Raw genomic sequence first — 15,267 nt, forward strand, 5'->3', positions numbered from 1 at the left:
GCCACCCCTGCAGCCCTCGGCACCGCTGGGCCCCACCCTGGCGCGGCCCCACCCCGCCCTTGCCCCTTTAACATCTCCCCGCCAGGCGCCTCTCCCCCCTCCCACACCTTTCCCCGCCGCCGCCGCCCATTGGCCCGCGGTGACATCAGCGGGCGGGGCTCCGCCGCGGTGACGTAAAAGCGGGGCGGGGCGGGGCCGGCGGCACGTCGTGGCTGCGGGGGGCCCGAAGATGGCGGCGGCGGCGGCGGCGGCGCGAGCCGCGGGGGCTGCGGGGCGGGTGGCGGCGGCGGCGGCTCCCGGCCCCGCGCCCGGCCCCGCCGGGCCCCGCCGCTACTCGCTGCTGGCCATCGTGGGCGGCGGCTGCCACCGCCCCGGCCTCCTGGCCTCCGTGCTGCACGAGCTGGAGCGAGGTGAGCCCGGATCGGCCGCCGCCCCCGGGGCGGAAGGGGGGGGGGCGGCTCCGGTAACGGCCCCGCTGCCCCCGGGGGGGCCCCCGCTGCCCGGCGGCTCTCGGGGCACGGCTGGCGCTGCTGGTCCCCGCACGGCCCCCCGGGACCGGCCCCCTTCCCCCGCCCGGGCAACGCGGCCCGGGATCTGCCCCGGATCCGTGGGATCGACCTGCTGCGACCCTCGGGATCTGCCCCCCCCTCCTGCTCTGGATCCCCGGGATCGGCCTGCTGCGATCCTCGGGATCTGCCCCCTTTCTCCTGCCTCGGATCCCCGGGATCGGCCTGCTGCGACCCTCGGGATCTGCCCCCCTCTCCTGCTCTGGATCCCCGAGACCTGCCCCCCTGGGTCCTCGGGATCTGCCCCCTCTCCTGCCCTGGATCCCCAGGATCGGCCTGCTGCGATTCTTGGGATCTGCCCCCTCTCTTGCCCTGGATCCCCAGGATCTGCCCCCCCTGGATCCCCAGGACCTGCCCCCCTGGATGCCCGGGATCTGCCCCCTCTTCTGCCCTGGATGCCTGGGGTCTGCCCCCTCTCCTGCCCTGGATCGCTGGGATTGGCCTACTGGGACCCTTGGGATCTGCCCCACTAGATCCCTGGGACCTGCCTGCTGGGATCCCCTGGATCTTCCCCCTCTCCTGCCCTGGATACCTGGGACCTGCCCCCCTGGACCCTCAGGATCTGCCGTGGATCCCCAGGGTCTGCCCCCTCCCCTGCCCCAGACCCCTGGGATCTGTCGCCCAGGCTCCCGGGCCGGGGACCCGTGGGAGCTGCTCCCTCCCCTCATCGACGCCCGGCGTCTGCCCCGGTGCAGCTGCAGGGACTGGGGTGCTGTGCTGGTTTGTGCTGGTGTGCACTGGTTTTCAGCGGGGGGGATGCTCGGCTCACTGCGGGGGCTGTGCCGTGTGGTGCCCCTCCTGCCCCCGCTGCAGCCGTCCTCGATTCCTGGCTGGAGCTGGGAGTTTCCCCCTAAACCGTGGGGAAGCCTGTCCCGGGGCAGGGCTGTGGGGTCCCTGGGACCACTGGTGTCTCCAGCACCCCGCGAGGGCGAGGCCGAACCTCGCCCGCCCCGGGAAGGCCCAAAGCCTGGGAGGAGGCAACGCCGCTCGGGAAACAGTCTGGAAAAACGCCTGGCCTTGGCCGCACCGGCCGGAGCCCCAACGTTCGCCCAGCGCCTTGCGCAAAGCGCGCGCAACTCTGCGTCGCCCCCCTAGCGCCGATGCCCTGGCGTCTCTTACGCCATCCCGTCGGTTTGTGGGACCGTTAACGGCTCGGCAGGCTGGGGAGGAAGGGAGGGCGGGAGGGGCTGCGGGCGCTCACTGGGCCGACGTGCCGGCAGCCGAGCTCCCGGCGAATCCCCGTGCGCTGCCCTATGGCAGAGCCCGAGGGGGTTGCTGGTGTCTTGGGGCCGGGATCCCCGAGCGTTTGCAGCTGGCGCGTTGTCCCGAGGTGGCGAGGGGTTTCCAGGCCCCCGCTCTGGGTGCAGGGAGAGATGCCCGCATGAAGGAGGAGCGAACCCACGCCGGGCGTTCGGTGCCTGACGGGAGCCGGAGGCGTGCGGAGGCTCGTGCGGCGCTCCGAGTCCTCCGGCGCAGCTAATTCCCATAATTTCCCTGGCACCTCTTCAAAGACGGCAAGGTGCTGCCGTAGCCGCAGGGGCCGGTGTTTTGCTGGCAGAGCCCGTACGGCCGTGAGTCACCGTGCAAGGTGCACGCCTCGGGGGAGCCGGCCCGCACCTGCGCCGGCGAGCGCCGGGCGCCGCTCTGCCTCCCCGGCGAGGGCTGGGCTGGCGGCGCCGTGCCGAGGGTCTCCGCGTGCCGGCGCTCGCAGGCTCGGGCAGGCCGGCCCCGCGCCGGGGCGGATATTACTCGGCTGCACACAATGGGTTGGCGACGCATCCGCGTGTCTGGGAGCTGCCTGAGGATGCGCTGGGTGTCCCGCGGGCTTTGCCTAACCGCGCCGGGAGCCGCGGGATCGCCGCTCCTGCGATCTCTCCAGCCGCTCCTGGATTTCGGCGCTGGGCACGCTCTCGGGTGTTTATCTGGCGTTTGCAGCGTTGCTGCGGGTGTTCCTGCTGGGGTCTGGCTTGGCAGCGGGCTACGTCTCCGGGAGCCCCTGGGGAGGCGGTGTCAGCCTGGTGCCGGGGGTCACAGCGCGGCCCCCGTCTCCCCGCCTCGCTGCATCCTGTTAGGATTTGGACGGCAGCGAGGAGTCTGGAAATCTGCTGAGCGCGGGGTCGGTGCTGGGTCTCCCCGGCGCTGGCCGGGATCCTGCTGCCGCGTGGTGCGAGCGTGGCCGGCGCTCGCCTGGGCCGGGAGCAGCACCCCGGGGAAGGCCGAGGGCTGCCGGCGTTGACGGGAGGCCACGAACTGACTCACATCCTGGAAAGCGGCGCGCGGGGCGCCTGGGGACCCATCCGCTCCGGCCTGCGCCGCGGGTCCGCAAGGAGCAGGAGGCCCCGGGCCGGGGAGGGGGCTGGGGCCTGTCCTGCAGCCGCAGGGGAGGTCGGAGCAGCTCTGCTCCCTCCCACGAAAAGCCCCGCGCTGGCCGGGGGCACTGGGCCGATGCAGCCCCATCTCTTGTCCCCCAGGCTCAGGGCGAGGCAGGAGGGGGGCGAGGGCAGACGTGGTGGGGACCGTCCCCGCCGCAGCTGGGTGGGCAGCGCGGCGCTGACCGCAGGAGCCACAGCGGCTGCTCGGCATCCCCGGCTTGGCCGGGTTGCCTGGGTCTTATGAAAGCCGGTGCCATGCCAGGGATTCGGGAGGTGGTGACGTGAGGCAGGCCTGGCCCCCGAGCATGCTGCGGCACGGGGAGGGGGCCGCCGGCACGGGGCACGGTGCCCCCCGGCATTCGTGTGGTCAGCGCTAGGGCTGGGTGCTCGCTGTCGCTTGTGGCTTTGCTGAGATTGGGCGCCGGCTGCGCCCTGGTGCTGGGGACGATGGGTGCTAACGTGTCCTGGGGTGCAGCGGTGGCTCGGGGTGCTGGAGGGCGGCCGGGCATCGGGAGCCCTCGGCCAGGGGTGGGTGCCTCGCGCCTCCCGCCTGCCCCGGCGCTGATCCTTCCTGCCCTGTCTCGCAGGCATCCGCTCCTGGGACATCGACCTCACAGCTTGCAACCTGGATGAACAGCTAAAGCTCTTCGTGTCCCGCCACTCGGCCACCTTCTCCAGCATCGTGAAAGGTGAGTCCGGGAGCGGGGGGGGACCCCTGCCTCTCCCCGGCTGGGGGCTGAGCCTTTGGAGCCCGCTGGAGACGGCGCCCCGCAGCCCCAGCTGCACCCGGCTCGCCAAGGACGCTCGGGCTGGCACCTTCTCTGTCGCAGAGCGAGCGTGGGCTGGAGCGCACGTCTGCAGGGTCCTCGCCTGACCCGACGGCTGTGTTTAATTCATGCGTCTCCGGAGGGGACGGGGTACGAGCGAGGCGAACGCAGCGCTGCCGCAAGCCGGGGCCTTGCCCTCACTGGCTGCTGTTTGCTGAGCTGGGCAAACATTTAGCCGTGTCTATAAAACGGCTTTTGTGCTGAGCTGGTTGTGTGCTCCCTCCCTGACGCTGCCCCGGCCCTCGGGGCAGGTCCGGGCTGGGGGAGCGGCTCGTGCCTGGCCCGGCTGCCTGCATCCCTCGCCGCTCCTCCGAGCCGGGCTGGCTCTCACCCGTGCGGGGGGCTGGGGTGTCCCCCAAGGCAGGCCGGGGCTGACGCAGCCTGGGAAGGGCGTCAAGGTCTGCCCTGGGGATGAAACAGTGTCTCCGGGGCTGGCTGCTCCCACCCTCGTCTCGTGGGTCGGAGTGGCTCCGGGCGCGTCGCGGAGAAAGGCCGGCTTGTTCCAGCGCGGCGTGGGAACCGGCTTTGCCGGGATGCCGCGGGGGTGGCTGAGGGGTAGGAGGTGTGGGCAGCCCCCGCAGCCCGTCCCCGGGTGGGCACCGTCCCCGCCGCCCCCGGGAACAGGCTCTGCTTTGTGCCGAGCAGCTGCTGCAGCCGGTGGCTGGTGCGGGGGGGCGACGGAGGCCCCGGCCGGCTCAGCGGGGGCCCGAGCCAAGTTGCAGGGCCCTTCCCGGGCTCGGCCCCTCTCCAAGGCTCTGGTGGGGGGAGCAGCAGCTTCCAGGGCTCCCCGCTCATCGGCTCTGCCTGGGATCTGTGCGTTAGTGCCTTGTGGAGGCGCTTGCTTTCGCCAAGCAGGAGCTGCCCCGATGCTGGCCCGGCCGCAGGGGATGCGGTACCCGTGGTCCTGCTGGGTGCCTGTCCTGGCGCCCCACGGCAGCGGGGAGCAGTCGGAGGGACCAGCTTCTTCCTCGCGCTCTGGGGCAGCCCCACCGCAGGAGCCCCCCCTGCTCCCTGCCGATCCCGCTGCACACGCCGGCTCTTGAGCTGGGAAACGTGGTCAGACGAGCTCCCAGCTCCGGCAGAGCCTCTCCTCTTTGGGAGGAGGGTGGTTTGGTTGGGGGGCACCCAAGGAGACATGGGGTTCTGCAGTGGGAGCCACCTTGGTCTCCTGCTCCTTCGCGTGCTGGATCCCAAACCTGTCGCCATCCCTCGTGGGAGGCAGGGGAGATGCTGCCGCAGCGGAAGGGCCGGCTATCCTGCCGTGCCGGCGCTCAGCTAAAGCGTGACCCGGCTGCCCGAGCCCTTGGGCCCTGTCTGGGCTGCGGCCAGCCAGGCTGGCGGCAGTGGGACTGAGCCCCGTGATCCCCGTGTTCTCCTGCCTGTGGCAAAACCACTTCCTTTGCCTGCTGTGGGGCCAGACCGTTCCCCTCCGGAGCTGGTGTGCTCCAGGAAGCCTTGCCCAGCCCGAGACGGGACATCAGCGCCGGCTCTGGCCCTGGGAGCACGGTGCTCTTTGGGGTCTGGCTGTGCGGAGGGCTGCGATTTCCCGAGGAAACGTAGCCAAGAAGCCGGCGAGCAGGCCATTGCCCGTGGCCTGCTGGAGTTGCTGCTTCCACCTCCTCCTCCGAAGCCGTGCCGCTCCGGAAGACGTCTTCCTCGCCACGTCCCCTTGTCCTTCCTGAGCAGGCAGAGGGTCACCTCAGGGCAGGACACTGCCGCAGGCGGTGAGGTCTCCGTGTGCTCTCCAGGCTTCCTGTTTGGGGCCAGGGGACGGGACAAGGGCCTGGCTGGAGCTGGGACACCTGGGTTCCTCCCCGCTCCCTGGGCAGCGGGGCTGGCGGGTGCCTGCCCGCCTGGGCTGGGCAGATGCGGTGCTGCCGCTGCGGTGGGCACGCAGGGCTCGTGCCGTGCGGAGAAGAAGGGGCCGTGGCTCCTGGGTGGGCAGGTGACACGCCGGCTATGCAGCCCCGCTCACCGAGGAGAGGCGGGGATGGCCCCAGCGTGGCCGGCCCCTTCTTCCTCCCCTCCCTGCGGCAGGAAGGATGCAAGGAAACGTGTCCTTCAGCTCAGCAGATCCGCTGGCCTCCGCAGTGTCCGGCTGGTGGCCAGGAGCGGGTTGGTGGCTGTCCCTCTTGCGCAGTAGAAGTGGGCAGGCTCTGTCCCCACCGCCGCCTTGGCCACGTGCTGGGTCCAGCCCCTCATCTCCATGTGGGGGAAGCCTGAGCTGGCCATGGAGTGCCCAAACCCCAAGGTTTTCCCCCTGGGGTCCCCAGCGTTTTGGGGAAGGTGGTGCTGGGCCAGGTGTCAGCCCTCATTCCCCGCAGGTCAGCGGACCCTCCACCATCGGGGAGATGTGCTGGAGACCCTGGTGCTGCTCAACCCTTCGGACAAGTCCCTGTGCGATGAGGTGAGCAGCGGGGGCCTGGGGCGTGGGATGGGGCCGTGGGACGGGGCTGTGTCCCCTTCCACGGGGACAGCAGCTCGTGGGGGAATGCTGCGGGACAGGGTCCAGGTGGGGACGCAACGTCCTCACCTCTGTCCCCTCCTGTCCTCAGCTGCGGAACCTCATCACGGACGTGTCCCAGCACAAGCTGCTGGTGTTCGCGGGGCCCTGCGTGGAGGAGACGGGGGAGCTGATGCTGCAGACGGGCTGCTTCTCGCTGCGGGACTTCATCCAGATCTTCACAGACAAGGAGGTGCGGTGCTGGGCCATCAGGGCCCTGCTTCCCTGTTCTCCTGCAGCCAGGAAGGAGGGCTTGGCTGGGGAACGGGATCTGTGGCCCCGGGGAGGAGCTGCCTGGTCTCCCCCTGCTCCCCCAGGCTGGGTTTGGCTGGGGCTGGCCTGGGTGCGCAGTCCCCGAGCTCGGCTGTTGACGTGCAGGGGGACGTGGCAGGGCGGGGGGGGGCTGCAGTCTGGCGCTGTCTGCGCTAGCGGAGCGACTGTCTGCTCACGTCCTGCAGCGTCTCCGCAGGGAGCTGGGCACGGCGGCGGAGCGAGGCGGGAGGCTTGCCGAGCCCTCTGCCGTCTGCTCCGCAGGCAGACACGCTGCCTCTCGCGGCAGGCACGTTCCTCCCTCTGCAGCGCGGGGCTGGGAGGGAGCCGGAGCTGGGAGACGGCAGCCCCTGAGCCCCTGCCGGGGCTGGATGCGAGTCGGGGCACCGGCACCCTGTGGGCATCGCGCCTGCAGCCAGCACCGAGCGGTGGGCAGGGGACGGGCTCGTGGGAGCCCCCAGGTCCCCTGGGGAAGGCACACCCTGCGCTTGCTAAGGGAGGAAGGGCTGAGGTTCCCCATGGGCTGCCCCATCTCACGTGGGAGCCCAAGGTGCTGCCTCGCCTGCGTGCCCCATGCACGATGAGGTGACCAGGGCCTGAACTCTGACCGTCCCTGTGCCCCCACAGGTGGGAGAGATGCTGAGCTCTGCAGACCCTTCTGCCAAGGCTAGGCTGACCATCAGCTGCCCTGACTTTGGAGAGTGGAAGGACTCGGGTCTGGACCATCACAACCTCCAGGATTTCATCGAGCTGCGGTACAACCCGGGCTGCATCCTGCCGGAGATGGAGGGGCTGGAGGAGTTTGTGGAGTACCTCTCGGAGTCCCTGGAGCCCCAGTCCCCCTTTGACCTCCTTGAGCCTCCCACCATGGTTGGCTTCCTCAAGCTCTCCAAGCCCTGCTGCTATATCTTCCCGGGCGGGAGAGGGGACTCGGCCTTCTTTGCTGTCAATGGCTTCAATGTGCTGGTGAATGGGGGCTCCAACCCCAAGTCATCCTTCTGGAAGCTGGTCCGGCACCTGGACCGCATCGACTCCATCCTGGTGACGCACGCAGGGACCGACAGCTTGCCTGGTGTCAACAGCCTGCTGCAGAGGAAGCTGGCAGAGCTGGAGGAGGACCTGTCCCAGGGCTCGCAGGGCAACGGGGACTGGGCGAAGAACCTCATCTCTCCAGAGCTGGGCGTCGTGTTTCTCAACGCCTCCGAGAAGCTGAAGGACATTGAGGGCAACTCCCAGGTGCTGAAGAGCTGTGATGAGGCTGCCCTGACCCTGCACTACCTGGACAAGCTGGGCATCCGCCCCAACCCGCTGGCCCGGGACAGCAGCCCCCGTGTGGAGCCCACTGTCCTCTTCCAGAAGATGGGGGTCGGCCGGTTGGACATGTACGTCCTGAACCCCGTGAAGGGCACCAAGGAGCTGGAGTTCCTCATGCAGCACTGGGCAGGCAATAGTTACCCCAAGGAGCAGGACTTGCCCCTGCAGTGTCTGACCTCCATCTGCGCCCTGCTCGTCTGGCACCCCGTCAGCCCCTCCGAGAAGATCATCCGGGTCCTCTTCCCTGGCTGCACCCCACAGGCCCGCATCCTGGAGGGGCTGGAGAAGGTGAAGCACCTGGAGTTCCTCAAGCACCCCGTGGTCACCAAGAATGACTTGAAGGGGCTGTCTGCACCCCAGCCGGAGAAGCAGCTCAAGCAGAGGAGGGCAGAGAGCAAGGAGAGCTTGAAGTCCGCTTCTAAGCTGAGTCTGGTGGACACTGGGACACCAGTGCCGAAGGAGAAAGCTCTGAAGATGGAAAGGAAGGAAGTGAAGTCAGGGACCAAGGAGAAACCGAGATCACTGGGAGAGACAACTAGAACAGGGTCAGAGGAGGAAAGAGCCAAGGATGCTCGAGCCAAGCTGGACTCCTCGATGGAAAAGCTCAAAGTGGACACGAAACCGAAGGTGAGTAAGGAGAAAACAGTGCCCAAGAAGGAGCCTGTTCCTCGAAAAGAGGAGAAGAAGCCAGTGAAAAAGGAAGATGGGACTGAGGTGAAGGGTGAAGCCAGGAAGGAGGTGAAGACAGTGAAGAAGGAAGTGAAGGCTGAGACGCTGCGAAAGGATGTGAAGGACAGCAAGGCGGAGGGCAAGACTGCTGCAAAACCCCCAGCCCGGAAAACGCCAGGCCCGGACACCCGCAAACCCTTGGCCAAGGCTGGGAGCATCAAGAAATCCACCCTCAAGAAGGAGCCGGAGAAGCCCAAGGCCAAAGCGCCCAAGGAGACGGGTGGCAAGAAGGAGCCAGGGGCATCGGATGTCTCCAAGTCCTCCTCCCCTGAGGACATGCTGCCAGAGGCCGAGCAGGGCCGGGGGGCAGCGTCACCGGGAGCGGAGGGGAGGAGGAAGGAGGAGTCGACAGATGAAGGCATCACTACTGCAGAGAGTGAGCTGGAGCCGTCCCCGCTGGAGAACGGGGAAGCCAGGGTGCGCGCCGGGCCGGGGGCCGCGGACTTGGGCTGCATGGAGAATGGCCTGGAGGACCCCGACAGCCCCCAGCGCTTCCGCTACCTCGAGAGCAGCCCTTTCAAAGCCATCGGCCCCCCGTCGCCCCTGGCCAAGACCCCCAAGAGCGACCGCAGCGTCAACTTTGACTTGACGCCCACCGGGCTGCTCAACCACTGCGCAGAGGGCGGCGAGGACCCTTGCGGCAGCTCTGAAGAGAAGACCCTGGAGATGATGTCTCCAGCCAGCTCGGGTCCTGCCAGTGCCGGACACACTCCCTTCCACCAGTCCCCAGTGGATGAGGCAGGAGAGGAGCCGGGTGCCGGCACCAACGCCAACAAGCAGCCCAACTCCTGGCCGCCGGCTGCGGCCAAGGCCTCGCACGACAGCTCCGGCTCCTCGCAGGAGAAGCAGACGGGCTGCCTCTCCCTGAGCCCCTTCAAGGACGACGTCCCCGATGTGTCCCCCACCATCACCACCCCCTCGCTGCCGGCCGAGGTGGGGTCCCCGCACTCCACCGAGGTGGACGAGTCGCTCTCCGTCTCCTTTGAGCAGGTGCTGCCCCCCGTGAGCGAGTCCCCCCAGGAAGAGGGGGGGAACCGGCCCCGCGGGATCAGCCTGACCCCGGAGCCGGACCCCACTGCTGCCGCCAAGGGCGGGATGTCGCTGCCCTTGCGGCCCTGCCACCACCCGCAGCGGGCGGACGGGGACGGGCTGCCGCGCCACGGGCGCCGCTCCGACTCGCCCCACGACGTGGACCTGTGCCTGGTGTCGCCCTGCGAGTTCGAGCACCCCAAGTCGGAGCGGTCGCCCTCCGCCAACATCAGCCCCCGGGACTTGTCGGACAGCGACCTGTCGCAGGAGATGGCGCAGCCCCTGGCGCAGCGCCGGAGCCAGGCCCGCAAGCTGGGGGGAGAGACGCCCCCCACCTCCGTGAGCGAGTCGCTGCCCACCCTCTCCGACTCTGACGTCCCTCCGGCCACCGAGGACTGCCCCTCCATCCTGGCCGACGGGCTGGAGTCGGATGAGGACTTGGAGCACCCTGCCCGGGGCCTCGCGAGGGCCCGCGACCCACTCCCGGCCCCCATGAAGGACCCCTGCCCCATCCCTGCCCAGCCCGGCATCTGCATGGTGGATCCCGAGGCCCTGCCGGCCGACCAGACCCGCTCGGGGAAGAAGGAGCTCCCTGGCAAGGTGAAGAGGACCCCATCCCGCGTGGGCTCGGCACCCGCGGCCCCGAAAGCTGAACCCCCCAAGCACTCCACCCTGGGCTCCAAGGCCAGGGGCCCCGTGAGCTCGGCCCGTGACACCGGGGACAAGGCCAAGCTGCCCCCTGGGGACAAGAAAGGCCCCTACGGTGGGGCAGCTGGGGACTTCCGCACCCCTGGGACCACTCGCGGCGCTGGAGCCAGGCCGCTGGCGGGAGCCGGCAGGGCGTCTCCGGCAGGTAAGGCCTGGGGTCCCCGCAGGGAGGGGGCTAGGGGGTGCGGATGCTCCTGGGTTTGTGTCGGTGCCGGAGCAGGGCTTCGTGGCTCCGGGACGGCTCTGGTTTTCCCATACCGGAGCAGCTTGGAGCCGCTGCTGGGGCGATGCAGTCTGAGGGTTTGGGGTGGGGTGCGTATGATGCCCTGGGGAAAAGGGTGGCAGGGGGCCGCCTGTGTCGGTGCTGCCCCTCGCGGCCCACAGCGCCGTGTCCCCGTCCTCGCAGGCTCGCGGGCTGCGGCCCCCCCAGGCCCCCCCGTCTACGTGGACCTGGCCTACCTGCCCGGCTCGTGGAGCGCCCGCACGGTGGACGAGGAGTTCTTCCGGCGCGTGCGCTCCCTCTGCTACGTGGTGAGCGGCGATGACCACCTCAAGGAGGGCGTCATGCGGACCATCCTGGACGCCCTGCTCGCCGGCAAGCACCAGTGGGGCACCGACATCCAGGTGAGCCCGGAGGGGACCTGGGGGGGGGGGATGTGGCTCTGAGACACCCCTGCCCAGCGGGACCTGCCCCAGAGCCCTCCCAGGCTCTGATGCTCAACCTGGGGGTCCTTGTGGGCACAGCCCCTGTGCCGCTGCAGAGCGCGAGCCTGGGGCTGGCCCCCAGCAGGCTGCTCTGTGCCTCAGTTTCCCTCGTGGAGCAGTAGGATGGCTGTGGAGAAAATAAGGGGAGGAGATGGAGAGCAGATGCCCTGAGACTTCACTGGAGCGTTTCCAGCTCTTTTCCGAGTGAAACAAGTCCATTAGCTGTGGCCATGAAATGATTCAGCTCTGGGCCCTGGTGCTGGGGAGTCCCATGGCCAGGGTGAGGGGTCCCACTGGACTGGGGCGGTGAGCCGGTGCCGTCGGTGTCTCCACAGGTGACCCTGATCCCCACCTTCGACTCGCTGGTGATGCACGAGTGGTACCAGGAGACCCACGATCGGCAGCAGGAGCTGGGCATCACGGTGCTGGGCAGCAACAGCACGGTGGCCATGCAGGATGAGACCTTCCCCGCCTGCAAGGTGGAGTTCTGAGGAGGGCTGTGGCAGCGCGACCCTCCCCAGCTGGGGGGAGGAGGCGGTGTGGGCTTCATCCCCACCTTCCTCCTCCTCCGCATGCCCCCCCCTTCCCTCCCTCCTTCCCTCCCTCCCTCCCAGTGGCTCGGGGCTGTGCCGGCCGCTGAGCCTCGGAGGGGAGGGAGGGGAAGGGTCTGCTGGGGAGGAAGGAGGTGGGGTCGTCCCCTCCCTCTGGACTGGCACGGGCTCGGGGGGCCCCGCGGGGCCCACGGCACCCACGCGTGCCGCACCGTCACGCCCCGCGTGGTTAGCGCATGCCCACGCCGGAGCCACGCACTCCTCGCTCTGCACCGCCGCGGCCCTGGCCTGGGGTGGGGGGCCGGGGTGACCCTGCCTTTGGGGGGCAGGAGCCACCCCCTCCCGCATCCAGCTGCGGTGCTGAGCCGTTTCCCGGCGGGCAGCAAGCCTGAGCCGTGCTCGACTTACAGGGTAACTTTTTGTTGTTTGCTGTTCCTACCCCCCCCCGACCCAGATCAGCCACTACTGCCCTCCCGGGAAGGGGGGAGCCGAGCCTCCTTCCCGGGGGATCCAGGATGACCTCGGCCGCCTGCCCGGGGAGCCACCCCGCGGCTTTCCCGGCTCCGGGGCCGCGGCGGCGGGGCAGCACGCGGGGCTCGTGGTCCCGGTCGCCGGGCTGCGGTGGCTGCTCCACGGCACTACAGCACCTCGCTTTGTCCCCCCGTCCTGTCCTGTCCTCTCCCATCCCGCTCCGGAATGCATGGCCGGCACCTCGGCACTCCTCACCGCCAACCGCCACGGGGAAAGGGGCCGGGAGCGGGGTGGGCAGGGGCTTCGCTACGCCACCGTCTGTCTCACTGTCCGTGATTCCTCCGTCTGTGGCACCGGTGCGAGCAAGGAAGAGTCACGAGGGGTGACAGGAGCCCTCGCAGGTCCTGCTAAGAGCAATCGTGTCCCCTCTTCCCTCTCCATCTCCACCCCTCGTGTCCTCTTGTCCTCACGTGCAGCAGCTGGAGGCTTTGCTCTCCACTGAGCTGAGACCTGCCAGCTTGCTGCACTGATGGCTCTTCCCTCCCGGCCAGCTTGGGGCCAGGCCGGCTCTTCTCCCCAGCTGGGGCAGCAGGCTGGGCTGGGGAAAGCAGCTCTCCCTCCCCTCGGCCCCTGAAGCCCTCAAGTAGCTGGAAGGGAAACCACCCGTCACGTGCAATTTTTAAGGGGTTTTGTGTGTTGAGCTGGGACCAGGGGGCGCAGCGGGGCCAAGCAGGGATCGGGGCTGGGGCTCATCCCCTTCCCTTGTCCCTCCCGCGGGAGCAGGGGCCGCGCTCGGCCTCCGCTCGCCGTCTCTGCGGCCCCAGCCGGGAAACACGGTCCCCGCCGGCCCCCGGGTCGAGGGCAAACACTAACCGGTTTTGTAGGGGGCTCCTTGCTGGCTCTTTTTGTAATGACTTTTTAAAAAAAAAAAAGAAAAAAAAAAAGAGGAAAAAATAGAAAACACAAGAAACTGAACAAACCAAAACTGTTCCTGCGGGAGGTTCTTATTTATCTGTGGTTGCCACTGTGAGGCTGCGGCCCCTCGGCCCCCAGCCCTGGGGACCGGCTCGCGGCCGCGGGGGCCTTTTTACATTTGATTGTATTGTCCTACGTGTTAGGGGAGTGGGGGGGGGGGTTCAATGTTTCACCTTTAGTGCTTTATATATTTTTCTTAGCTGGAAGCTGTTTTTAATGTTGGAGGGGCGGCGGGAGCCGCAGCCCCCGCCTGGGGCCGCGGTCCTGCTCGCGCCGCCGGGCCGCGGCGGTTGTCGTTGCTAGATGTACGGGCACCGTCACGCACCCCCGTGTTGCACACGATGTTACGGTTTGGCAGATGTATTGAAAACAAGCATTAAAGAGATAATAGCTCGACGCCGCTGTCTGCCTCCGTGCGTTCGGGGGAGGCAGGAGGGGGCTGCGGGCCCTCACCGGTGGCCCTGGCGTGGGAATGGGAGCGGGGCCCGCTCTGGTTCGGGGCTGAGCGGGCCCCAGACGCGGGCCCAGCCGCGCCGGCACTGCACGGCTGAGGATGGATGAGGAGTTTCCATGGCAACTGCCTGCATCCCTGCCGGAGCTGTGCGGCTGCGCCCCGCGCGGAGGAGGGGGCTGGCCCCCCGTGGCACGTGCGGTCCCTGGGACGCAGCCGCGGGGAGGGGACCCTGCCGGGGTGAGCCGAGCCCCTGGGCCCCCCTCGCTGCTGCTTCCTCCCGCAGCCCCAGCTCCCAGAGTCCCGCGGTTTGGCTTGGATGGACCAGTTCGATGTGGCTGTCGTCCCCAGGGACGCGAGATGTTCCCTGGTTTGCTGCTGGCTACATGAGCCAAAGGGGAACGTTAAACTGCTGCTGAAGGAGGGCTGGCAAAAGCTCTCCCTGGGAAGGCAGAGGTTGCTCCAGCTATGACTGCAGAATTTGCAAGCTGCCGCCGTGCTGGGGGATGCTCGGGGGGTTGTGGCTGCGTCTGCGAGAGCGGCAGAGCAAAGGCCACGTGGGAGGGTGCGCGCGGCGCACTGATAGTGGCCGGCCTGGCCTTGCGCATCCCGGAGCACCGCTGCCCCAGCCGGGGCTGCAGCGGGGCATCAGGGAGGGCTGCCTGCACCGCTGCCAGACCCCACTGCTCCCCTTCGCCCCGTCACACCTGGCTGAGACGGGCTGGTGGGTGAAACGCTGAGCACCACGGCTGCGTCTAGACCGATGCTCAAAAGCAGCCGTGGAGAGCAGGGAGAGGCATTAGATGTGCATCGAGCTCTAACAAAGAGCGACGGCTCGGCAGCTCAGTGCATGCACAGCGAGGAGGCTCGGCGCATGCATGGCGAGGGGTCTCAGCGCATGTACAGCTCAGTGCATGCACAGCAAAGAGGCTCAGCGCGTGCACGGCAATGCTTGGCGCATGCATGGCGAGGAGGCTCAGCGCATGCACGGCAATGCTTGGCACATGCACGGCGAGGGGTCTCAGCACGTGCACAGCTCAGTGCATGCACAGCAAAGAGGCTCGGCACGTGCACGGCAAGGAAGCTCGGTGCATGCACAGCTCAGTGCATGCACGGCAAGGAAGCTCGGTGCATGCACAGCTCAGTGCATGCACAGCAAAGAGGCTCGGCGCGTGCACGGCAATGCTTGGTGCATGCACAGCGAGGAGGCTCAGCGCATGCACGGCAATGCTCAGCGCATGCACGGCAAGGAGGATCGGCGCGTGCACAGCTGGGCAGCCCAGACCCACGTTCAGCCGGTGGAGCTTCCATTCGGGTCCCCGTCCAAAGGCCGATGGAAAGCAGGACCAAAGCAGGGATGCACACGCAGACGGGGGCTGCGGCCCCACGCGGCGCGCTCGCCCCTGGAGCAGAGCTAGTCAGGTTCTGCTGGCGTGGCGCAGCCGGAGGATGGGCATCGCCCGCAGTGCTGCAAAATGATCCCATCCCTGGGGACTGGCAGGTGTTTAAAGAGGTCGACGGGACAAAAGAAAGCGCAACCGAAGCCCTTTGCGCGCCGCGGCGTCCCTGGGCTGCCCCTGCTCTGCCGGGGGCTCCCAGCTGGCAGCAAGGGGGCTCCCGGCTGGGGTCAGTGTGTTTACCCAGTCTCAGGGGCTGGTTCCGCTTTTTGGAGGGGGTATTTCTGGTTGATTCACTGTGGGAGAGCTCATGTGACATCCCAGAGAGGAACTGCAGGAAGGGGCATGGGAAGCGGGTGCGAGCGGGAACCCTGGTGCTGCGCTGGAGCCCGGCCCAGG

The 15,267-nt window shown here is 68.6% G+C and overlaps 1 protein-coding gene across 1 annotated transcript; it reads left to right on the forward strand.

Annotated features, from left to right (window-relative positions):
• Window positions 1-229: 229 nt before the first annotated feature.
• Window positions 230-13,416, forward strand: MAP1S (microtubule associated protein 1S). Its single transcript, XM_067313064.1, has 7 exons — window positions 230-410; window positions 3,526-3,627; window positions 6,090-6,172; window positions 6,321-6,461; window positions 7,166-10,463; window positions 10,725-10,942; window positions 11,359-13,416. The coding sequence occupies exons 1-7, from the start codon at window positions 230-232 to the stop codon at window positions 11,512-11,514; spliced, it is 4,179 nt and encodes a 1,392-aa protein (XP_067169165.1). The 3' UTR covers window positions 11,515-13,416.
• The last annotated feature ends 1,851 nt before the right edge of the window (window positions 13,417-15,267 follow it).

This window comes from Apteryx mantelli, chromosome 30 (assembly GCF_036417845.1).
Source record: "Apteryx mantelli isolate bAptMan1 chromosome 30, bAptMan1.hap1, whole genome shotgun sequence".
Lineage (NCBI taxonomy): Eukaryota > Metazoa > Chordata > Aves > Apterygiformes > Apterygidae > Apteryx > Apteryx mantelli.